General features: G+C 42.3%; 2 protein-coding genes and 1 long non-coding RNA gene across 5 annotated transcripts; 2 read left to right on the top strand and 1 right to left on the bottom strand.

The window, feature by feature from the left end:
• Positions 1-2,983: 2,983 nt before the first annotated feature.
• Positions 2,984-12,151, bottom strand: LOC136435684 (peptidoglycan-recognition protein LB-like). 3 transcript variants are annotated; one of them, XM_066429333.1, is made up of 6 exons: positions 11,909-12,151; positions 6,406-6,572; positions 5,444-5,582; positions 4,859-4,949; positions 3,877-3,982; positions 2,984-3,252 (listed from the first exon to the last, which is right to left on the bottom strand). In XM_066429333.1, the coding sequence occupies exons 1-6, from the start codon at positions 11,988-11,990 to the stop codon at positions 3,226-3,228; spliced, it is 612 nt and encodes a 203-aa protein (XP_066285430.1). In that variant the 5' UTR covers positions 11,991-12,151; the 3' UTR covers positions 2,984-3,225. The 3 variants fall into 3 exon arrangements, with proteins under 3 accessions (XP_066285430.1, XP_066285431.1, XP_066285429.1); XM_066429334.1 differs by having other exon boundaries at positions 11,987-12,151; XM_066429332.1 differs by lacking the exon at positions 11,909-12,151 and adding an exon at positions 8,346-8,551.
• Positions 12,152-12,623: 472 nt separating this feature from the next.
• On the top strand, positions 12,624-17,641 carry LOC136435963 (collagen triple helix repeat-containing protein 1-like). The gene is made up of 3 exons (XM_066429673.1): positions 12,624-12,668; positions 15,744-15,936; positions 17,086-17,641. Exons 1-3 carry the CDS (start codon positions 12,624-12,626, stop codon positions 17,241-17,243), a joined length of 396 nt encoding a protein of 131 aa, XP_066285770.1. The 3' UTR covers positions 17,244-17,641.
• A 3,375-nt stretch (positions 17,642-21,016) lies between these two features.
• Positions 21,017-23,085, top strand: LOC136435683 (uncharacterized). Its single transcript, XR_010755882.1, has 2 exons — positions 21,017-22,126; positions 22,299-23,085. It is a non-coding gene; the product is annotated as an uncharacterized lncRNA (long non-coding RNA).
• Positions 23,086-25,023: the final 1,938 nt, after the last annotated feature.

Genomic DNA, 25,023 nt, shown 5'->3' with positions numbered 1-25,023 from the left:
ACGTTTTTGTCCATTGCAGACAGCCTTTTTCTGGCCACTTGTCACACTTAGCTCGTTACACTGCTAGATTCGGTTCTACCACTTGTTTTTCTGTTCTGTTCCATGGTAATTGTCTGGCTACGTCGTTCCAAACATACGCTTATTCATAACATTGCATCAAACTTTTCATCTGTTTATTGTAGCTTTCACTGACGTGTGCGTTTTAACCCTATCTAGACCGGGGGGAGGGGGTGCTAAAAGTGCCCGCACCAATTTTGACGTCTTATAACTCCTGAACGATGTGTGCTAGAACTAGCAAACTTGCTGACTTTTCCTAGAATTTAGTTGGCAAGAATCCTATAGTAAAAGTATACGTCTATCATGTTTTGTGTTGCCATGGCAACGGTTTTCTGACAGGCATATTTTATCAACTTAACTAATTTCGGTTTAAACAATCAGGTTTCAAGGCTTTCTTGCTCTACCACATTTGTTTTCCTACATAAGTAAGACCATATGTTATCTAATGCAACTTTCATGATTAAATATTCATATTCGTCGATTTTCGTGCAAATGAATTCCAGCTGTCTTGTTCGGAAAGTCACAGTCTGCTTAAAAAAAGTATCGTAGTACGGCCTTCGACAAATAAACCGCATATTTGATTTAACCATTCAGGTGTTGTTTTTTTACGATTGTCAGAATATTGAAAAATGTTCAATACGAATTTAGTAGTTAATGTCAGGTCTCTTCTTAAATTTCAATGATGTCTTTATAAAAAAGGCGCGAAAAAGTTTGAAATATCCCAGCTGGCTGGCCTCTTGCATCGGTGCTGCGGTTTACACCCCTCGACCCTCTCGAAGCGGTGCCCGGGTCCTGGGCCCTTCTGCTGGCCGACAGCCCCGATGATGAGACCGTGCAGGCCTCCCCGTACACGTTTTTGTCCATTGCAGGCAGCATTTTTCTGGTCACCCGTTAAACCCAGCTTGTTACGCTCAGCTTCTCTGTGTAGATTCAGTCTTACCATTTGTTTTTCTGTTCTGTTCCATGGTAATTGTCTGGCTACGTCGTTCCACACATACGTTTATTCATAACATTGCGTCAAACTTTAAATCTGTTTCTTGCGGCTTTAACTGACGTGTGCGTTTTAACCCTATCTAGACAGGGGAAGGGGGGTACTAAAAGTGTCCGCGCCAATTTTGACGTCCTGTTACTCCTGAACGACATGTGCTAGGACTACCAAACTTGCTAACTTTTCCTACGATTTAGTTGGCAAGAATCCTATAGTGATGGTATATGTCTATATTTTTGTATGTTGCCATGGCAACGGTTTTCTGACAGGCATATTTTATAAAATTCACTAATCATAGTTTAAACAATGTTGTTTTTAAGGCTTTCTTGCTCTACCACATTTGTTTTCCTACATAAGTAAGATCATATGTAAATATTCATATTCGTCGATTTTCGTGCAAATGAATTCCAGCTGTCTTGTTAGGAAAGTCACAGTCTGCTTAAAAAAAGTATCGTATATTTGATTTAACCATTCAGGTGTTTTTTTTTACGATTGTCAGAATATTGGCAAATGTTCAATACGCATTCAGTAATGTAAGTTTTCTTCTTTAAATTTTCAATGATGGCTTTAGAAAACAGCAAAAGTTTGAAATATCCCACCTGACTGGCCTCTTGCATCGGTGGTGCGGTTAACCCCTCTCGACCCTCTCGTAGCGTTGCCCGGGTTCTGGGCCCTTCTGCTGGCCGACAGCCTCGATGAAGAGACCCTGCAGGCCTCCTCGTACACGTTTTTGTCCATTGCAGACATCATTTTTAGCCTTTTGCTGGCCACCTGTAATACCCAGCTTGTTTACCACGAATTTCAACTCTACATGTGTACGTTCAACTATACCACTTGTTTTTCTCCCGATCCTTTGTTGAACGTTGATTGTCTGGCTGCTTCTTTGCCGAAACATCAGTTTTCTTTATTCATAACATTGCGTCAAACTCAAAATGTGTTTATTGTTCCTCCACCTGACGTGTGTTTCCCTGCACACACGGGACACTTTTTTTTACGAATTTTCTGCATTTTTTTCTTCTCTCGGGATGCGTCGAACTTGAACTCGAAACAAAGTGATAAAGTCAATTCGAAAGTTAAACAGAAGAACAACGATGAATAAAGAATCCATTGAATAGCAAAGTTCTTCTATTCACAACCAAGCATTTAGAAGAGCCAACGTTTCGATGACCTGATCTGTCATCTTCATCAGGACAATGCTGACTGGCTCATGTAAATACGTGGAACCCTGATGTACTTGCATTCTGCATTGGGTAATATGAAAGAAACTCAGATGTTTTATCGTCGCCATTATAGCAACAAGTTATTATTGCGTAGAAAAGTAAGATACCGACTTTTTAATACTATCTTAGTGTAAATTTGTGATTTTTTCATCATTTTGCACAATTTATGATTATATAGCAACAAAAAATCACAAAAACAGAAAAGATCTTTGTAATGGAAATGGACGATGGTATAAGTACATGTGTGTGCGTGTCTAGATGGCAGACTATGATGCATTATTAGTTTTATTTTTAATCGAACAGGGCCGGGGTTTCTTGGTAACTTTAAGGTCTCATGCCTGAATTTCTCCGCGTGTAGATGCCAAAAGAGTGCGGGCTAAAAACATAATTGGGCCCCAAAGTCAGGTGTTTAAGTCGATGATAACTTGCCTTTGATCGATCCCACCTGATATAAGAAGCATTTGAGATGAAATCTTGTTCATCTCTGACAGGATAAGGCAGGAAAGTTTTGGCATCCAAGCAATTGTCGGACATACACGCTATTTTGACCTGAGTACTACGTATACGGTCGGGCTCTCTCGGCACCAGAAAGCCTCTTGCGGCTGGCAGGTAACGGCAGTTTTAAATGCCATTACAGATCGCTCACTAGGTTATACTTTGGTGACAATTTTTTCATTGTCTAAAGATCGTGTGTGCTTGCAATAGAAAGTAAAACATCTCCGGAAACTCCGTGTTTTTATTGGAATTATGGCCATGAAAGGTTCGTGTTTCAACGTTATTTCCTATGGGATGGCCTAACTGACGTGTGATACCTTAAGTCATCTGTCGTAAATCCTAAAAACAACATAAATCGTTGCGTCTACATGATGAAATATAGGTCTCTTGAGTCTGCTAAAAATGACAGTATGACTCAACAATTCCGAGGAAAATGTAGTGGTCAGCATTCTTGGTGATAGCAGGCTACTCAGCGGTGTAGTTTCTTGGTTTCTGCATTTGATAAGAGAGAAAAGATATCGTCACATCTCATAGAATCAACAGAAAAAAAGAAGAAGAAAAACAACAACAAGAAATCCGTCGACAGATGTTTCTTTTGTCGTTTCGTCGTTTTAAGTCCTACAAAGCCCTAAACAACAAACTGCCACCCTACATGCGCCAGATGTTGGTGTACTGCTGAGACCAAAGTACACGGACAACCAGACAAAGCACAAGCTGGTTGTCCCCAAACCCAAGCGAGAGATCTTCAGAAGATGGGTAGCCTACCGCTAGACACACGTACGGCTCCGAATCTAACTTCCTTTAAGAGACTCTTGAAGTAACGGAAATGAACAAAACGAACGGACACGGACCATGAACCAGCTTTCGCCCTACTATATGTTGTATGTTGTAGCCATTGTATCTTGTTGTACCATAAATATGTAATGATATATGTTGATCGAGTTATTTGGACTCAAATAACTGTCTATCTCTGTTATATTGTATCTGACCCTTACCTCTTCCCTCACGACCTCAATGAAAAGCGGTCTGCGTGCCGTTGGCTTATCATGAATAAACAAAAGTTCAAACAAACAAACAAAGTCAAAGTGACCGTTGGTTTCTCTGGAGATCTCTTACCCAGTGGTCCCATTGGGTGACCAGCTTAAAAAACTCATTCCCAGGGCACTCTGTAGGCCGGACCTGACGATGGCCGTAGAGGGTGTAGTTGGTCACCACTTTCTTTCTACAATGAATGAAAGTGAAAAATGAAAGTGGCTTACTGAAGAGCTATTCTTCTACTGCTCGTGACAGAGAAGACAAAAGATATATACACCATTTACAGGTTAATTGTACCAGGGAAATTCTACCAGCATATTTCCACTAGCACAATAAGCAGTGCACCGCGGCTTATAATTAATGCCCCGTCCTCAAGCCAGCGTCACAATTCATGCGAGCGTCGGCCGAATTTGTAGCCCGAGCGTCGACCTATTTTTCAATGAAAATCTCGGGTACGTCCGTCGGACAATAAAAACTAAAAATCCCCCATGAGATGGTACCATCTCTTGGACAAGGACGAAATCAGAATCGACTAACCTGGTAAAAAGCCAATATTTGGATAAACTTTTATTTCTAAAAATTGACCGAAGCCCGCGTTATCGACAGGACGTCGGCCGTACTTCGGCCGAAAACACTTATTTCATTTGGAGCTCGCCGGCCGAGCTGAATTTTTTATTTGTGACGGGGGCTTAAGGACTGCAACCCTTTCCAGTACAGTAGTGTGCATGGCGGTTAAGCAGAAGCTAGACTACGCATGCTACCGGATGAAGTTACTGCATGATGCTGCTACGTATTCATCAAGATGATTTAACAATGCACAACCATCACGTGTCACTAGAAAGAGAGAGAACCTAGTTGCTTATTTTTACGGTATGGAAAATGATATTTCAAAACACGTAAAGCACCCTTAAAGGCGTGTCGAATAGTTACTCTTTAATTGTCTTTACGCATCGTTGCCATAAACATTTTTTCGCTGGTTCTTATTGTCCTTATTGTGAGCTAATCTAAGAGACCTTTGAGCGCATTTAAAACGTCATAAATATAAAATTCTAAGATCACTTACTTTTCCACGCCAAGCAGAATCAACGCTTTTCCTGCCGATATGGCCTCCTTCGGGGGCAGCTTGTCAGTAAAGTTTCCGATAAAACAAATCCCTGGTTAGAAGTACAAGTTTTTCCGTCAGCAAGCATGTTTTCTCATTTGTAATATATTAGGCACTATGAGCTAGAGGGTACTAACCCATTGTACACATTGTTCCATCTGAAACAGGGTTGGGGACAAGAAAAAAAAGACAGATGAGAAGAACTTGCTACTATGTACATTTACCCATAAACCTTTTCGCGGATCCAGATGCATGCTGGAAGAACTGGGAAACTAGTCTATGGGTAGCACAGGCAACATCGTTACCATGATAACGCGAACGCGGTGCTTGCGTATTGTGTCCGGTTTAGTTTATGTTGTCATGGTTAGCCCCCTGAGCTACCCATAGTGCCCCACGTCTCCCATGATACAATTGAACCTCTGAAAAGGCCATTTCTATATTGCCCGTTCCATTTCGTTCCATTTTGAACTATCTGGGGACCCATCCTAAATGAATGAATGACGTCGACGTTCCTGAGGTAAAGTATTTGTGTTTGAAAACCGTTACCGATGGAGCGGCTGTTCCAGTCAGGCCCGGCCTGGGCCCCCACCACGTCCCATCCCCGCCCTTCAAACACGTCTCCGTTCCCGCCAACCAGGAAGTTGTAGCCGATGTCATCCCAGCCTCGTGTGTCCATGTGGAAGTTCTGGGTATACAATAAAGGTATTACTCTCTATATATTCTTTTTATATATTAATCATAGGTTGGCATGGAACAGAGCAATGAATATAGGTTTTGCTATCGCAAACCTGTATTCATATTGCCGCTGTATTCTAATGATTTTAGTTAGGATACAATCGGCATCTCATTGATAAGACTGAAGTACTTCTGTCTCTATAAAGAGGCGCTGTATGTAGATGCAGTCACCAAGGGAAATACTTCTGCTTTTTTTACCAGATTTTCAAGCTTGAGCTTTGCTTTGCTCGCACACTCTTTATTAACTTATTGCCAAGAAGGTCATGTTTTCGGTCCCGTTTGTCTCTGTGTTAGTGGACAGCACAACCCGAGAAGCTATGGGTGGAACCTTATGGCATTTAGTATGTAGGTAGGGGTCAAGAAAACGAAGGTTAAGTTCGATAATGGGCCTCCTAGCTGCCTTCCACGATACTGCAGCGGAATGTCCGGTTTTGAAATCCCGTGTTTTGGACATGCGACGGTCGTGAGTGGTAGATAGCTCTTGGGATAGGAATTTAAGTGGTGTCAGTTTGGGCCCCTATCCGCCTTTTTGAAATTGCAGGTGTCAATTTTGTTTCAGACTTTGGAAGAAAATAACTCAAGAAATCGTCATGGTTTTTAGTTTGTAGATTGCTTGAATAATAATTGCCAAAACCTAGATGCTCATTATGTAAATCAGGATCTAATTTGTATTATCAATGGAAAGTGTTTATCATACACTTACTTTGTTCCAACAGGAAGCAAACTTGAAAGCATTTGATAAATATGACCAAGTATAAATAAGTTGCTTTTACCTGTATGCCCCGTACAAACTTCTCACATTGGGACCTGTTTAAACACACGTCTGGTTCGTAGCTGTGGTGGATGATGACGTAAGGTACAGGTGACGTCATGTTGACACGTGACTTCGGGGGTCTCGCTCCCCATTCCGCTCGGCTGATAATGGTGATCTCAGACTCAGCTGAAATATACGTGTTTAAACTTACATGGCTTTATGATTAGCAGATATAGTCCCATCTGTACAATATCACCCTCATAAAAGCAGGGCCCCTATCGCTCGATTCGTTGGCTCGCTCGCGTAGGGGCCCTGCTCTTTAGACCCGGTAGACACGGTTCTGGCGCCGTGGCCACAAAACAGCTTCAGCCAATCAGAGGGTTTGCTAAACCCCATCTAGAGCAAAAGCGCAAAGGACGCTGGAAGCTATCAACCAATCAGGTTTCGTCTCACATCGTTACTTAAGGTTCAGAACAAATTAAACTTGTGCCAAATAAGGATAGCTCATTATATATTCATGAGCAACTGTCAGTAACGTCGCCAGAACCGTGTCTACCGGGGCTAAAGAGCAGGGCCCCTACGCGAGCGAGCAAACGCGAGCGAGCGATAGGGGTCCTGCTTTTAGGAGGGTGTACTACATAGGCCTTAGTAGATTATTAGTTTTCCTATAATTGTCAGGAATATCAAAAGTTACCAGGTGGTAACGGTGGTCACCAAGTATGTCTGAGCACTTCTGGGGGTGTCTTAAAAACACAGTACTACTTAGTGTTATGTTAGACTCTTGTTTTTTTTTCCCAGGTACTAAGCTAATTAGCTTGTTACGAGACAGTCATTTATGCACAATATCATAACGTCATGATGACTACACAAGAGCTACATATCTGCAAAGTCAAATGGTTATTTTTCAAATATTTTCATTTTATTTTGCTCAGGCACACCTGTTTAGCATTCTAGATCATCTGTATTCGATACATGATTATAAAATACATTCAATTCTAGAAAAAAACTTGGTCAGCCAATCGTTAGATCATACTGTAAATGCAGAAATGTTTGTAGGGATTGAAATTCGGGGTAGGGAGACAATTGAGTGTTGGCAGTGGTTTTGAGTTCACGTTTGGAGTATAGCGGAGTTGAATCGCCGAGTAGTTAGGCTAGTGAAAACGAGAGCAATAGGCTAAAAAGGCTATATGTTGTGTCCTTGAAAAAGACATATAACACGACATTTCCATTCAGAATTAGTAATTTTTATTCTATACCTCTATTTTGTACTATGTTATATAGTTGTTGCCATACATTGTACGATGTAAAATTATCGTGCACTTCATCTTCTGTTAAAATGGGTACCTGACTTCGGTTGGAGAGGTAAAAGGCGGTGGAAGGAAAGGGATGGGTTCCACCTTCTGATACCGTGCCCTAGACACAGTATTAGAGGGTGACCCACTGCATGCCCCTATGGCCTAAACAAATATGGGACTACCTTTACATTTTTTAAACCCTTGATAATAACGTTATATTCTGCGCAGCATTCAAAGTCATTTTTTGTAAGGACGTCTTCGGTACTTTAATGAAGTCTTCAGTTCAGTTCAGTTCAGGTCGTCCTCATACGAGGTGCCATTCAAGTCTTCAAGTGACAAAAAGTAAACAAAACGACGTTTAAACTTGGTTACAGCAACCGTTGTTCAAAACAACGGGCCGTTCCACTTCCGTGTCGTTAGGCCCCCTTAAACTTGACGGCAACCAGTAACCGCTAAGCGACCAAGATCGAATTAGTACGACCCTGCACCTAGAGTCGGAATATGATGCACGATGTAGAAAGGACTTAAAAGACAGCAAAACACACAAAGCGTAAAAAGAATATTCGTTCTTTATCTACGCAAATTAAATTTGTGTCGAATATTTGGTCGCTCTTCTGTCGCTGCCCCTAGTAAAAAGAGGGCGTTACAACTAAGGTGCGCTCACCCATGGTAGTCGTCAAGAAGTACACGAGAAGAACAGCTCCCGCCACTAGAAGAACAGAGACAACAGCACCGACAAGGGCACGCCTTGTCACTTTTTTGCTGTATTTTGTGTGCCCCTTCGTTTTCTCGGCCATGTTGTTAAGGACTTGACACTGAGCTAACATCTATGTGACCACCGCAAAATTTGACCGTTGCCCTCTCACGTTAACAAATATTAACCCGCAACATTGTTTAAGGTTAAGGGTGATTACAGAACTTTGCTGATCATCTGGCAGAATCGATAACATTACAACAGCTGAAACCCACCTCCCCAAGAACATAAGCCTGTCTAAAGAGTCTTGATCGTTACATGCTGATTTAAATGAGAGTTTAAAGATACGCTACATGAAATTGCCTTGTGGCGTTGAATGACCAAATGGTTAAGCTAGTGGACACAAGATCAAGAGGTCACGTGTTTGATTCCTGGCATTCCATGATAGATCCAGTTAGTAAAAATTGTCACCGGCCTCAAAAAGTCTATAGGATAACCTTTACGATTTTACATTAAATTACACGTGTATAAAGATGTATACAGCGATTACCATGATCCCAAGCAGATACGCTGCCCAAGCAGAAACGGGGGCTCAAGCAGATACGTCCCCCCCCCCAAAAAAAATGGAAAACAAAAACGGTAGTAAAACGCTAGTGGGAAGGCCTGCAACGGAGGCTATATACATAGACACGTCACATCATCCCTAGCCTCCGTTGCAGGCCTTCCCACTAGCGTTTTACTAGCGATTTTTTCCCCATTTTTTTTTTGGGGGGGGGGGGGGTGCGTATCTGCTTAAGCCCCCGTATCTGCTTGGGCCCCGTATCTGCTTGGGATCGGTATGGATGTGCAAACTTCCCGCAGTAAACACGGCCAGCTGGAGCCGAAGGAGCGCAGGCCTTCCATACAGCGATTACCAAGACCCCAAGCAGACACGGGACCGAAGCAGATACGGGGCTCAAGCAGATACCCCCCCCCCCCCCCCCCAAAAAAAAAAACTTGTCTAATAAAACGTTAGTAAAACGCTAGTGGGAAGGCCTGTAGCGCAGGCTACATCATCCTTTTCATTTCTGAACAGTTTTTCTTTGACAGCTGCTATGGTTAAGGTGTGAAAGTAGGGTCAGTTTCATTCAGAGCGGTCTTCAGGACTCAGAATACACAGTGTAGTAATCTGACATTTTCGTTGACTAATATCACGTAAACGAAGAGGAAAAAATCTTAGCAAACTTATCAGATATCAAAATTAGTATGCAAATTTCCGTTCCTCTTCGTTAATGGGAATAATGAACAATGCTTTTTTAAGATCACGGAATTCACCCGGCTTACACTTCACCCTTTTCTGGCAGCTGTAAAGGAAAAACTGTCAAGGGAAATAAACATGTGACGTATATAGAGATGTGTTTTATTTTACGTATGCAATTTCTTGAGGTAATGCTAGTTTAAGCGGGTTTACTTGTGTTGCATTTGGCATATATCCCTAAACACCCCGGGTTTTTTAACAATGGATATAGGAAACCCAGCGAATAAAGGTGAACTTAAGCTCCGCTCCCCTCTCACTGGACCCGCGGCACGTTGGCGGCGTCGCTCTGTCGTAAACTGGACTTGTGTTACCCTTGACTTTATAATGGGAATATCATTCAAAACGTAAATGTATGACCAAAAAGACAACAAAACACACAAAGCTTAAAAAGTTTCGTTTTTTGTCGATGAAATCCATTGAGTGCTTTGTCAATTTGATCGGTCGCAGCGACGCCGCCAGCGTGCCGCGGGTCCAGTGAGAGGGGGGCTTTACGTAACCAGATATGGGCCAAGCCAAGCCTTTATTGAATTGCACCTGTCTGTAAGGATGTGGCTTAGGACACATGCTACGGCGGCCTTCAAATGTGCCAAATGTTAGCCTCCTAGGCCTATCCAAACCCATTATAGCTGCCGAGATGCCTTCTTCCTCTCCGTAAATAGGACAAAACAGACTAGGCAATCATAAGAGTTTTAGGTAACAGCCAAATTATGTCTACTGTTCACGTTGCACGGTGTCGAAGCGTCATATTACTAAGTTATTAAGTGTGTCCTTGTGACGCAACGGCAGAGTGTTCGGCTCAGAACCAAGAGGTCCCGAGTTCGAATCCTGTTATGTCACCGATCTTGTGCCTTTCCTCACTCCACCCAGGTGTAAATGGGTACCTGACTTCGGTTGGGGAAGGTCATATTGAGGTCACCTGGTGGCACCGAATGGCAGCCGCCCAGACCATTGCGACAATTCCAAAAATGCAAGTGTGGATAAGATATGTATTTGTATATGTTGTATATTATGTGAAACCTGTAAACCCTGCAGCAATTCAGCACTAGAAAGGCTGCCATTGCGGGTAATTTCTGACCAATAAAAAAACTCGTAGTATTCGTGACACGCTTGCATTACCCTCTACTCTTAGCCGCAGTTCATGATGTGAACATGTACTGAGACTTTGCGTTGAAAAAGAGCCAAAGAAAGGCTGTTAGACACTAACGAGTTTTTCTACTATTATATTGATGATGATTTTATTCAGTAAGAAACTCGCGGGTTATGTTGCAACATTATCCGAATTCCGTTCTTAGTACAAATGTGTTTCTACATACAAGCTTGTTAAAATCCAATAATCACAATATCATTACTCAAGACATTTTGAAAAACTTTGCACAGTTAGAATCCATGCTTAAATCAAGTTAGCCACGTCAGGACATTATCACGTATGGTATTACGTGAAGAGAATGAGAACAATATAATACATATAGCATATGATATGTTATATGTTATATTACTAAATATGATGGAATCCAGACCGTTGCCAGGGGCTACAGAGGCAGCTATCACCTTCTTCCCCTTTCTGTCAGCCGTTTATTTTTAAAACATGTTTAGTAAAGTATGTAAGGCGGGAAGAATGGTGTTTGTTCCTACTGTTATGCCGTGTTTTACGCAAGCCATGGAATCAATGTGTTTAATCAAATTAGGTGGAACGGGTCTTCGTACGAAGGCTTAAGAGAGTACAGCGAGTCTATTTCTAAAACTGGTGTGTGTGTTTGTGTGTGTGTGTATGTAATGCGTGTGTATATTTGGTACATGAGTGCGCGCGCGTGTGTGTGTGTGTGTGTGTACATGTGTGTGGGTGTGTGCTTCATTGTGCGTTTGGGAGAGAGAGAAGGAGAGAGAGATTCAGTGTGCGTGTGTGTGTGCGCGCATTTGTGTATGTGAGTGTGTGCGTGTGTGTGCTTCATTGTGCGTTTGAGAGAGAAAGAGAGGGAGACTCAGTTTGCGTGTGTCTGCGCGCATTTGTGTGTGCGCGCGCATTTTGTGTGTGTGTGTGTGTGTGTGTGTGTGTGTGTGTGTGTGTGTGTGTGTGTGTGTACACGCGCGCGCGCTCTCAGATAAGTCTAATAATACCTGATGCTGGCATAAACATGTTCCTGGAAAATTTGAAGGAAAAAGCAAAACAAGTGTAGCATATTTGTCACATTCTATTGTTCCAAAACGAGTAGCACTAGAGCAGAAATCGGACACTTACCAACTGCGGTGTCCATCGTTCTAACACAGGTCACCACGAATGCTATGCCGATCCACACACCAAAATGGACAATCTTACCCATGTTGAAGATCCGACAGTCCTCGAAACGTTACAATTCTTCCTAGTCGTCTGGCGGAACTAAAAGAAAAGAAGAGGAACTTTTGTATGCAGAGGAACTAATCTTAACTTCCTCTTGTGAAGTGCTGTCATACTTCCGCATGTCGTGTGTAACCTGTTTACAGATCAAAGGTCACAAATTTGGCGTGTCAGGACTGTTCCATTAGTCAACAGGGGGAAAATTTCTAATGATTACGTATTATTCATTAATTTTCTCCTTTTAGTACAAAAGTTTACATATTTGAACAGTTGGACAATATTGCATAGCAGAATATTTACTTGCTCGATAATTTGACGATACTTACAGTTTACATCTGTTTGTTTGGGTTTCTCGTTGGTACGCATCGGCTTTTTAGCGAATGCCCACAAACGCCCACTCTGGCGAAGTCCGCGCTGCACGGATCTATTTTTTTTATTGGTATTTGTTCAGGTTGTGCTCCCATTAATTAATCCTGAGTTTCATGTCAATCCATCGATTCATATGACATTAGGTTTTGCAGCTATTTATTTGAAACCTTACATTTCACTCAAGGACAGCCGTAGAGAAGTCGTCATGGCTTAACACTCGTGTTATGCGGTTGCGGTGGTTGTTGTGGCGATGTTGACACAGGCAGGCCACAGTAAAGACGTCCAGACCAGTCAAGTGAGAACACGCCCGTGCACACATGGGGGATTAGAGGGGAAGGGGGGGTCTAGGTTCTGCTTGATTTTGTTTTGTTCGTCTCGTGTTTTGCGGTTGCGGTGGTTTTTGTGGCGATGTTGACACAGGCAGGCCACAGTTAAGACGCTCAGATCAGTCAAGTGAGAACACGCCCGTGCACACATGGGGGATTAGAGGGGTAGGGGGTGTCTAGGTTCTGCTTGATTTTGTTTTGTTCTCTGTGGATTTTGAGATACAACACCCTTCACCCCCTCCATTTGTATTTTATTGTTTACGAATATTTCAGATGTCTCACTTTTGGTCGTTTTACAGTGTTGTGGAAGTTGCGTTAGTGGGCGTCAGGGGTCTCCCGGCACCCATGGCAATAATGGCGTCCCTGGCAACAATTGCGTTCCCGGTCGTAACGGCGCGAAGGGTACCCTGGAATCCAGAGAAACCTCCCGCTGGCCAGACAAACTACCCCCGCCCCATTTCCCGCTAGCCAAACAAGTTAATACACTTAACGACGCTCAAAACTTCTTTACCAGCCCGACCAATCCAACCAAATGAATCGCATTGAAACTCAGATTCGTATCAGCCATTTCCCGACAAAACCCTTTCTAACTTGCGTTAACGACTACATCTGACAAAACAAACTCGCCAGTGAGATGGTGGAGGGTGTCAGCTTTCCAAAGATGTTTTCAGATTGACAATTTTGGCACTTTGGAAGTGATTGAAAGTGACCGCGATTTAACATTTAGAAAAAAAAAATTCTACTACTTTTGTCGGGGCCGAATAAAACCACAGAGTGAGCGAAGCGAACGAGGTGGTTTTATGAGGTGGTTATAGCACATGACCAGGCGTTATGACACCATATACACCGAGGAACAGGCGGGTCATATAGCCTATCCAAACTGACCCATATAAGAGAGACAAAGTCCTGTATAACACATAGATTCTTTATTTGATACTATACATGTAAATCAATCCATGTAACGCAGCATGGCAACAAAGTATTTGGCATTATTTGCTCTCAATTTGATAGTGACAGTCCAATTCTCGTCTTAAGTTACTAAAAGTTGAAGGTAACAGGACCATGACAAGCCCTAATGTGTGAAACATTAGGGCACTTAAGTATGAATAAAAACCAATTAAACCATTTTGACCATTATTTTCTTTGTTCGCCATCTTTGAAACCGGTTCGATAACAATATGGATGGAGTGCCGCAGGAAGAAAGTGATGAAGTACACCAGTCGTTAGAGAGATAATGGCTCATCAACACCCAAGGTTTTCGAACATTTTACTGATGTCACATGCTAGGATGGGCGAATACGCCTTGGCAGTTTCCAGTCCACCTCTTTTCAGCTGCTTTAGAACTACAATATACAAGTTATTGGCATCTTGGAACTCCTTGTATTTCGAAATGTTATACTTGCAGTGGTAGGGGATCCCGTGAGGTGACGATGAATAGTCACTCTAAGACATGCGTAGGTAACTAAGTTGACTTATAATATGGAGTGCCATCATCTTTCTGTAACTCTCCATAGAACTGCCTCAGTAGTAGTGCCAACTCTTGAGGTGGTAGTTCCTAAAATGCTCTGTTCAGGTCTCTTGCCTGCAGGAATGCTGAAATCACAATTGAAAAGTCTACATTTTATTTTCCACTTCATTCGCTACATTCGGCTAGTTTTACCTAGTTTTCCAGCTTGCTATCCAGATTCCGGCAACACTTATCAGCAATTTGGTCAGATGTTGCTTGAAAATATCTTTGTTGGGTATTTCCTTAATACTCGAAATACCTGAGGTTTGCTATTGTAAAATTCTATGCCATTCCTCTAGGTGGGAACTTCAGTGTGAGATACCAGTACATTTCTATTCATAGAACTACATAGTAGCTAGCTGTGTTAAACATTCAACAAAATAGAAAAGACTACCCACCTTTCTGTCGCTTTTTCTACCCTTCATTCCTCCAACTGTTTTGCGTCTAAATCAGCAAAGCGACTTCTGTGTGCCTGCATAATTTTGCCCGCTGCTCGGCCTGGCCACATTCATCAGCTTCTCCGCCTCTCATACGCTGCAGCATGTTCCTCCCCCAGCTCCCACGTCGTCCCCAGCTTCCCGTGACCCGAAAACTGACTCTAAGTCGGCGTCTGACAGGTCTTTTCGATGAAAAACTGCGTCACTCATGCATATAACGTCGAACAGGTTTAAAACAAAATGGCGGATGGCGCCAAGCTTATCGTTTGAAATGTCTGGAACAACCTGAATAACGGCGTGGACTTGAGAAAGATTGTGGTAGGTATTCGCCTTCTAATAAAACATCTGTATCGCCCATATTCAGATAGGCTTAGGTTGGTTTGTATCATTATTGTCAGCAACTTCATTCTGGCCCACTGGGTCAGCTCTTCTAGTCTCCGCAGGACGCGGTTAAGTTTGTGCATGGGGCTGTACGTAAAATGCTGGTAACAAATTCGTCCATAAATGGGACGTAATACTCGCTACATAATGTAACTTGGTTTTAGGAACATAAATGGATATAGATAATTCCAATCATTACTTAATTTGCATAATTAATGAGAAAGTAGTATAACATTTTAGTAGTAAACGGCGTCAAATTCATACTAGAGACACAAATAGAGGTTTGATAAAAGCGTATACCAGGCATACATGATAAGGAAATTTCTATAAATGCTTCCTGAAAATTGAATATTTGCAATATATGATTTGAAAGAAGTGGGTAATGAGATCATATGAAACCATACTAATAAAGTACTCTCCAAGCAGAGCTAGGGTTTCGGCTGGTTTTTGACGTGTTTTTAGGCGTTTTTGTCATGCCTTCTACTTTGTCATCGTTTTTGTTGCTCGGGTTGGCGACACACCAAAAACGATGACAAAGTAGAAGGCATGACAAAAACGCCTAAAAACACGTCAAAAACCAGCCGAAACCCTAGCTCTGCTTGGAGAGTATAATAAAGGACTTCTTTGCATATAATTTTCATTGTATGAGGAATAATTACGTAATACTAGGTATGAGGTCGTAGAACGTTTCAGAAAACACTGTGTCATCTCACCAACAGGATTGCCAGTTCCACAAGGTGTCCTCTACAACCGCCCTGCGTCTGACGTGGAACGGTGCCATCAGGTATACGGGGTCCTCAGAAGGCTGCGCCCGCTGGTTCTTCACCGTTAACGGCACGGAGTGCGCCGATCCCGCCCCCATAGACGGCGTGGTGTACACTCCAGGCGTCAACATCCACCGTGTGTCCACGAGTAAGAGCCCAATTAAGCACAGTGCGAACTTCTAACACAAGAGTTCGGAAACCTCATACCTCCTTTTTTATCATGCATATATTCAATGTTGTATCTAGTCTCATTGGTTATTCAAATAAGATTGTAATTAGAATATTTTCAAATGATGGACTTCTCTACCACAATTTGGCAGCATGCCATGTTTGTATTCTTAAAATGAATTATGCGACCTTACACAATCAGGTGTCTATTTGCATAATTGGCATCCGTAGATGTTCGACCTGCCATAATTACATACATATATGTCGCATTTACTGAATTCCTATTACAGACAGCACTGCAATTATAGCGTAATTTATTCAAATTAGGTCCTAATATACACCATTTGTATTTAGTTTTGTACAGCTTTGTCTTAACTACCTCCATACCAAAAATCTTTGTCAAATTATCGTCCTTGACATATTTCAACAAAAATGCATCTAGATCTGCAGCTCCAGATCAGAGCGAGCTGCTAGGGGGGCCAGACCTACAACAATTCTTACATAGAACGTCCAAGACAAGTGTTTCACTAGGAAAGTCATAGACCTTGACCTTCTAGCCACATAATAAATATCACTACAATCCATCCAGAAGTAATACTAACACACAAAAGCAAAAAAAAAAGCAACTACACATTTCTTTTATGTCGGTAAAGATGAATCCTTATGGAAGCTCATCTGAGTTGGTAGTAATCTTCGTGATAGTACATATTATGGTAAACTATCTTCCAACACAAAGGTTAACTAGCCTGAGGATCAAAATTTCAACGGCCACTGTCGACTTCGTTAGAATCAATAATGACCAATCACTTCCGAACGTGATCTCGCGAGATGTACGGACATGCGACTTTACTGACACGTGATTTTACGGACACGTGACGTCAGTAATTGGTCAAATGTGTCAGGAAGCTTATATCGCCGATCGTCTCTGGCTGGATTGCCCTGATGTATATGGCCTCCTTTATTCCTCTAACAAATATGAATCCTATTGCACAACAATGTATGAAAACTTCTTCGGAACAAAACAGATATTATGCCAGATCTTACATCAAGAAACAGAATAAAGCATTTGCTTAAAAATACGTTTTTTGCCAAACTGTGCATGAGATATGTCGCTTTTCTTTTTTTCCAGTTGATGGCCTGTGTTACAACCTACCGGCCGGCTCTATCAAGGTGGCTTTAAACGTCGGCAGATGCGCAGACCTGTCATATCCAGTCGGAAACGCCAACACGGGCTGGAACTCCTACTCAAGGATAATCTTGGAGGAGCTGGGCATGTCTGCTGACTAACATGTCTACTGCCGTTTGTTACTGTATAACAATAAGCTTGTAAAACAACAGGCGGTGACAGAAGGGCAGACATAACTGTTACAGCTTCCCATAAGAATGCATGTAAAATACACTAAAAGAAATAAAATAAAAAGTAAAATTACTAACCTAAATTTCAATATTCTGCTCCACTGGAATTACAAGGGTCACTTATAAAGATGGGAAGAAAACTGGGCTTTGATAAGGGCATATATAATTACAGAAACTACTTCTGTCTTAGTTTATATCATGCAAGAACGCTTCTTAATTGTACTTTTCTTCTATACCTTAATAGAAATGAAGATGCGAGCTACATCTCCAAGATCATCTTACATATGGTACATGCAGATTATCCTAATAAAGGCCTTACTATGTGTTAATGATCAGTGCAAATGTTTACATATTTTCATATACAACGTTAACATGCCATCACGCCAAAACGGTTAAACAGCTACAGTTCAAACTCAATTATTTCACACTTCAGACCCATAATATATGTATTGCTTTCTTGTTATTACTTGTAAATAGGCCTCGAGCAAGGCAGTGCTATTGTTGATCTAATTTTCCTAGTTTCCTCTTTATGAAAAGATACACGGGTACAATATAGCACAACAGATCTAAAGAGATGAGAGAAAAAGATAAAAACGACATATCAGTTTATATGTGACAAAGTCCGTCACTGACTTCCTCGTTTTGCTGTTTAATGCAATGTGCCACATATTTGTCTTGAAGTGAGGAACAGGGTGCATTTCGATTTAAAGACAGTTCATTCTCTACAGATATTCATAGATTACTTTCGGACGCTTCGAGTGACATCCATCGCTCTTCTTCAGCGTAAGCCTGGAGTCCAGCCTTCTTTGCTTTCATCCGCTACCCAATTAAGCTCCGCTCCTCGCCAAGGAAGGCTGGACTCCAGGCTATTTCAGCGTCCCTTGAATGAACGGGTCTAACTTGTCGATACTAGTACATGTACATAGGATATAACAGGCAAAACGGCTGAATAGCCAAGTCAAATTTTATTGCACAACGATTGTAACAGGTAACGTCACATGATCAATTATCGTCCAATTTATTCAAAACGTCTTTATCTTAAAACCGCGCGGACAGAGCCAAATGTAAAACCCATGGGCAGAAATATCAGCTCTTCTAAAAAGAAAATGCATGGTCTGTAAGTTTTTCTCCGCCTGTTTAACGCCGTGCGAGTATGTATTTATACTGATGTATATGAAGTAGAATTGTAATAAAATAAATAGAATCATCGCAGGCATGGAGATGACGACCCCCAAAAGGGTTACCTGTCGGTGTTCTCACATTTAGCTTACGGCGTACATTTGTTACCGGGTTCAGGGGGGTTAAGTCCGAATTTAAAAAATCCTGAGGCCCGGCCTTGCCCAAAATAGCCTGGTAGCTGCAGAGTGTCCCATGGGTCCACGTAGTGGTCACGTCCGAAAGTGCAGAAAACAGCCGGCGTAAAGTACCCGGCGGGGTCCCTTTTTGCAATCTTGTGACCGAAGCATTAGTCGGGAAAAATGGCTAGACTTCCGAGCCCCGTGAAACATCCCTGTTAAGTAGTTATTGTACTCCTATGTAGTTACGGCACGTTCACATTCGTTGCAAGTTGTTATACGATCACCTACCTCCTTTGTTTGTTTGTCTTTTCGATCTAGATGAACATTTCAAGGCATTAATCCTGGCTTGGGAAACAGTGAAACCTAAACCAGCAGCAGTTTGGAATGGGCTAAATATACAAGGTGACATTCTGCATTTAGTGAGAACGCTGCTACCTAGCCTGTCTTGACAAAATGTGTCGATTTCGCGACGAATGTCGGCTGTCTGCCATCTGCTTGGATCATGCAGACCCAGCGTCATTCTACATCAGTCCGGTGAGTTGAAAAATGTAGAGTCCGTCGCAGGTCTTCTAGGGGCGCTTACTGATGTATATGGGGCCGGGGGAGGGGGGAGGCTGACTCGAGATTTTCAACATTTAGGCCAGGTTCGAATGTCGGGGATTGTCTCTGTGCTTCTAGAGAGGTGGAAAAACTCTCCCCGACATTAGAACATGCCTTATATTGAAAATCATGAATAGCGCCCCCCTCAAACGCCAGCGCTCCTAGAAGGCCTGCAAAGGTGACTATTAGTAAGTAATAACCGTGAAAATGTCGAACTGTTACAATTACCGTGTGTAGAGATTGTCGTTGATCTCTGGGTTTTTTTTCTAGTACAGTAGAAGCCACTTAATTGCACCTCGGATAAACACACATTCCATTTAACTGCACCGAATCCCAAAATCCCAGACCGGTTCCAATTCACTGTATTGTTAGTGACTCCGCATATCTGCACGGCACATTCTTTAATGGCAGAGCTGAATCCGCGTCCTAGAAACTTCCTACATTTACCCGAAGGGTGTATACGCGGGTTCGGTTCCGCTATAAGGAGAATGGTCTGTCACTGATCTAAGTCATCTAACCATATCTACCCACTAGATACGCAGTACCGTACATTGTACAGTAATTCACTACAATGATGTACACGGTCTAATCCGTCCAAACATGACAGGGGCCTCTTTGGCACTTACTGATTTCACTCATTGTGTCCCTAGATGTCTTTCCTGAGAATTTTAAATTTACCGTTTTGATACATAAACGAGGCCCTACCAAGAGGTGGAATCTACAGTTTAACCGCACTGTACCTATACAACGAAAGCCTTCTATGACATCTAAATGCGTGCTAACAAATTCATACAGCACACCGAGGTTTATAAACAATTCACCTCATGTATGATACAGTGTACTACCGGTACAGCTGGGCAATTTCGCATTATTGCACCAGCCAGATAATTGAACCAAATACGCTGACAAATTGGACGTGCAGTTAAGCGGATTCTTTGCTTACTTACACTGCACGAAATGGCCACGTATCCTGACGGATCCGACGTATCCGGAATCGGGCCTCATGGCGTTTCCGAGCGAATCCGGAAAAATCCCAGTTCACTGCTCGGATACTGAAGTGCCCGCAGATTCGACCAATTCCGACGCCGTATTCTTCTGGATTCGTGATGCGCCTCGGATACCCGAAGATATTTGCGCGGATCCCTCGTTTTTTGATATTTGGAATGTTCGGATTGTTTGTATGTCGGTAGTTGCTTCGGATCCTGATGAATAAATACACACGGCACGGCATGATCTCATTTCCTGACGAATCCAGCAGATCCGGAATTGCGCATCATAGCAGATACGGAACGTTTCCGATTAGATCCGATGCACCTCAGATCAGACAATTCCGGCGCCGTATACGTCTGGATCCTTCATACGTTTCGGGTACAGATACGGAACGTTTCCGAGCAAATTCAGACAATTACCAGGTACACCTCAGATCCGGCAATTCCGACGCCGTATACGTCTGGATCCGTGATGCGCGTCGGATACCTGAGGATATTTGCGCGGATCCTTCGTTTCTAGATATTTGTCAATATGGCAGAGATGTTCGGATTGTTTGTCGGTAGTTGCTTCGGATCCTGACCAACAAATACACACTGCACGGCACGCGGCATGATCTCAGATCCTGACGAATCCAACAGATCCGGAATTGCGCATCATAGCAGATACGGAACGTTTCCGATTGGATCCGATGCACCTCAGATCCGACAATTCCCGCGCCGTATACGTCTGGATCCTTCATATGTTTCGGGTACAGATACGGAACGTTTCCGAGCAAATTCGGACAAATACCAGGAACACCTCAACGTTCAGATCCAGCAATTCTGATGCCGTATACGTCTGGATACGTTTCGGGTACAGATAAAATATCTACTCGGATCTTTCATTTTTTTATGTATTTGCCAATATGTTAGAAGCTCAGATTTGCCAATATGTTAGAAGTCATGAGCTGTCTCGGATCCTGACGTGTACGGAACACGGATACGTGTCGGATATCCAAATTACCCACAAGACACTTCTGGGCGCGACAAACGTTAACGGTTTTCTTTTGGTTAACAGCACAGACAAGAACGGCGTTTCATCACCTTCTGTGCTTAACATGGCATCGCCAGAGTCTACCATGGTCGACCAGTGATTTTTGAGTGACTTGAGAGTCGAAGGGAATTCGGTGTAAACTCAAACGCACGGAATTGCGACGTTGTCTTCTTCGTGCATGCAATATTCGTCGCCCCCCTCCCCCCTTGTAAACGCTGGTAGGGAGTTGATTCATCATTTTGAGGGACTGCCCTTTGGTAAGTACAAATTGAAAAATTCCCGTTTCTAACTAGTTTTGACGTCAGTTATCCTCCTATTGTGGCTTGACATATCATCGCATTCGCATGACCATAAGAATTCTCCAGCCGACCTGCCCTTTTACGGCGTTAGGATCTAGGAAATTTAAAATTTCAATTTGTTCATTCTTGCCAATGGTCAGCAGACATGTGTGTCTGGTTAACGTTTCAGATACAAAATAGCAAGCAGTGGAGGGAAAGATAATTAAAGATATGGAAGGGAAGAAAATGTCATAAGTATTTGTCCCACAAAGATCCCACAGTTTGTGGATAGTGAACTAGAACTTATAAGGAGGCAGTAGTGTGCCTCAGTGATTATTTCATTCAGTTATAGCTGTGCATGTTTGATCAATATCATATTCAAGTTATAGATGTAAGTTTTACGTAGTCAATTCAACGATGCCCAGATTCATTTCTTTACACATGCGAGTATGTGATATGTTTAATATTTGTCATTGTTTCCATTTATATATATATATCCAGTACAGCATCGGCAGATACTTCCTTCACAAATGCAGCACATATTGTGAGGACCTTGGCTGGGAACAAAGCAATCAACTGTCAGATGCTCAGCTGCTGAGTACCTCAGGCTCCTTTGGTAAGTCCATCATCGGTACACTTCAATGTTAGCTGAGAGAGGCATGATGGATATCCATTGTCCCGTGTTTTTTGTAGCTGCTGTGATGAAACGAAGCCCATGTCAAAATCATGTGACATGTTCCTTAAATACGTGAATTGATATTTATTCATCATTTGGTTTTATCATATAGGAACTGGTTCATCACAAGATGGACTCCAAGCTGAGTCCAACATGCAGATACAGAAGAAATCAGCCTTGCCTGTCCCTTACCAAGAGTGCATGGAAGAAGTGAACTCAGATGTAGTCAGAGAATGGGGAGAGGACGATTATACACATGCAGTTCCACGGCATATGCTACTTACGTTTAAAATGTGGCGTGTCATCATGGGAGTTCTTCAGACAGTATAATGTTACTTTCTATTTTCAACCTCTGTATTTGAAACAATTGTATCTGATGGCTTTAAGACGAAGAGCTGGCCACAAATAAGGCTTTTATTACTTTAGTGGAATATTTAGAACATGTAGATGATTTTGGTCCAAGGGCACTATACAGTAGTAAATATTACCACAATGTTGTGATGGTGTTAATTGTAATACATTTCATAATTTTTCAGAACATTGTGCTTGCACAACCCAAATTTACCGACATTAACCTGCATATGCAGTGGTGCTTTGAGTATGTGGATGTCCCTCAGCCTGTCTCAAATGAAATGGATCATTTAGCCACATAGTACTTCCGTATTGTATTGTATTTGATAGTTTTTGAACTTAGAAATACATTATGTTGAGATATGAAATGATACATATGTTACATACAGGCTTTCCCAAACTTCCTGTCATTCAAAATGATGTTTTGGGTATAGTTAAATTAGGAATGGAAGCACTTAGTCGGATCCGTTACGGATTCGTTGTTTTGTCCACCTGTATCCGTCAGTATTCACCATTTTCTTCAAAATACAGAAAAATCCCTGTACGCATCCGTCAGGATCTGTGGCATTTCCGTACAGTGTACGGCTCCGTATTCGTCGAAAATCCCTTACTTTCGGATTCTTCAGGAAATATTCCATATACCGGTGCGGAAATAGTCGGATACGTTACACGAATCCGTCAGTATCCGTCAGTATCCGCCAAAAATACAGAAAAATTCCTGTTCGTATCCGTCAGGATCGGTGGCATTTCCGTACAGTGTACGGCTCCGTATTCGTCGAAAATCCCTTACTTTCGGATTCTTCAGGAAATATTCCATATACCGGTGCGGAAATAGTCGGATACGTTACACGAATCCGCATGTATCCGTCAGTATCCGCCAAAAATACAGAAAAATTCCTGTTCGTATCCGTCAGGATCGGTGGCATTTCCGTACAGTGTACGGCTCCGTATTCGTCGAAAATCCCTTACTTTCGGATTCTTCAGGAAATATTCCATATACCGGTGCGGAAATAGTCGGATACCTTACACGAATCCGCATGTATCCGTCAGTATCCGTCAGTATCCGACAAAAATACAGAAAAATCCCGGTACGTATACGCCGGGAAACGAGGCCATTTCGTGCAGTGTTACTTATGTCGAGACTGGAAGGTCTCGAGTCGTGATGGCAGTCCATGTGGTGCTATCCCTCATCGCTTGGAGCAGACTATCAAGCGGATTCTACTGTACTGTTAAAACATGTTACGATATGTAAGTAAGTCCATGTCACGTATTCAGAACTTTCCCACGGGTTTGCTCCCGACCACGCCCAACCAATGTTGTCGCTGGTTTGGGAGTAGCCTGGAATCCACCCTTTTCTAGCTCCTCTGGCAGCACCCAAGCAGAATATGACTTTCCCAACTTTTCAAAATTTATAGTCGGCTGGCGTAGACTATTTTTAAAGACTATTATGCAACATTGCCAACCATCTCAATCTCAGTTTAACGAATTCAAAACACTGTGCAAAAGAATTGTGTGACCCCTGACCTCCAATCCTTACGACCTGGCACGATATGGACTTTGAGTGTGGATACGATTTTGTAATGACGTTCAGTGTATTGTAGGTATATGTGTACCTAGGGCCTCCCTGAAAATCAGTGCTAAGACACTGAATGTACTACCCAAGTAAAAGAATACAGAAATAGGTAAATAAATAAATCTCCCAACCACAGATGACCTTACTCACTCAAGGATGGCCAAACTGCAAACCATTGACCGAAGACGGCCGGGAAGCCATTGTCGGCCATGTGTGCGAGAGGCTTTAGTCGTATTTATGTCTTTTCCTGGCGAAAAAGGGATTTTACTCTGAACACATTCCTAGCTAGCACTCTATCATAAAATGTAACAAAAACAAACGGAGAGGAATGTGTTTGGCGATTCAGAATATTTTAATAAGGAAAGTTGACCAGGGCTCGACATTATGAAGGCCCCCCGTGGGAATACATTAACCAGTTGTACGCGGATATCTGATATTCCTTTTACTTACAAGAGACATGTATAAAGTGGTTTGCAAATGAATACATATAGGTTGCTATATATGTATCTAAATAGAACCAATATTTAGGTCTCATCGGTGAAATGTACAAAGGGCAACTTTACGTACGTAGTTAGGTACCTTCTTCCCGCTTACTCAACAGAATTTGATATATTCCATTCCATTCAAATACTTTTTAGAAGGAGACAACCCTTATTTTAAACAAATACGTAAATATATCAAAGAATGCTTTGATCTTAGAACTAGTAGTGTTAAGCCCCCCTCTCACTAGACCCGCGGCACACTGGCAGCGTCGCTGCGTCCTAACCTGGATTTGTGTTACCCTTGACTTTATGATAGGGGTATCATCCAAAACGTGCAAGTAAGACCAAAAATACAACTAAACACTCAAAGCTTAAAAAGATTCGCTTTTTGTCGATGAATTTTGTTGAGCTCTTTGTCAATTTGATCGGCC

Source organism: Branchiostoma lanceolatum, chromosome 5 (assembly GCF_035083965.1).
Source record: "Branchiostoma lanceolatum isolate klBraLanc5 chromosome 5, klBraLanc5.hap2, whole genome shotgun sequence".
Classification (NCBI taxonomy): domain Eukaryota; kingdom Metazoa; phylum Chordata; class Leptocardii; order Amphioxiformes; family Branchiostomatidae; genus Branchiostoma; species Branchiostoma lanceolatum.
This window is presented reverse-complemented; position numbering and strand designations above follow the sequence as displayed.

Coding starts and splice junctions, on each gene's coding strand:
- LOC136435684 (XM_066429332.1), bottom strand. CDS start 8,508: ATGTTAGCTCAGTGTCAAGTCCTTAACAACATGGCCGAGAAAACGAAG. Junction 5,583..6,405: donor AGTTTGTACGGGGCATACAG/GTAAAAGCAACT, acceptor TTGTATACCCAG/AACTTCCACATGGACACACG. Junction 3,253..3,876: donor TCACCCAATGGGACCACTGG/GTAAGAGATCTC, acceptor TATCAAATGCAG/AAACCAAGAAACTACACCGC.
- LOC136435963 (XM_066429673.1), top strand. CDS start 12,624: ATGTTGACACAGGCAGGCCACAGTAAAGACGTCCAGACCAGTCAA. Junction 12,669..15,743: donor AAGACGTCCAGACCAGTCAA/GTGAGAACACGC, acceptor TCTCACCAACAG/GATTGCCAGTTCCACAAGGT. Junction 15,937..17,085: donor CATCCACCGTGTGTCCACGA/GTAAGAGCCCAA, acceptor CTTTTTTTCCAG/TTGATGGCCTGTGTTACAAC.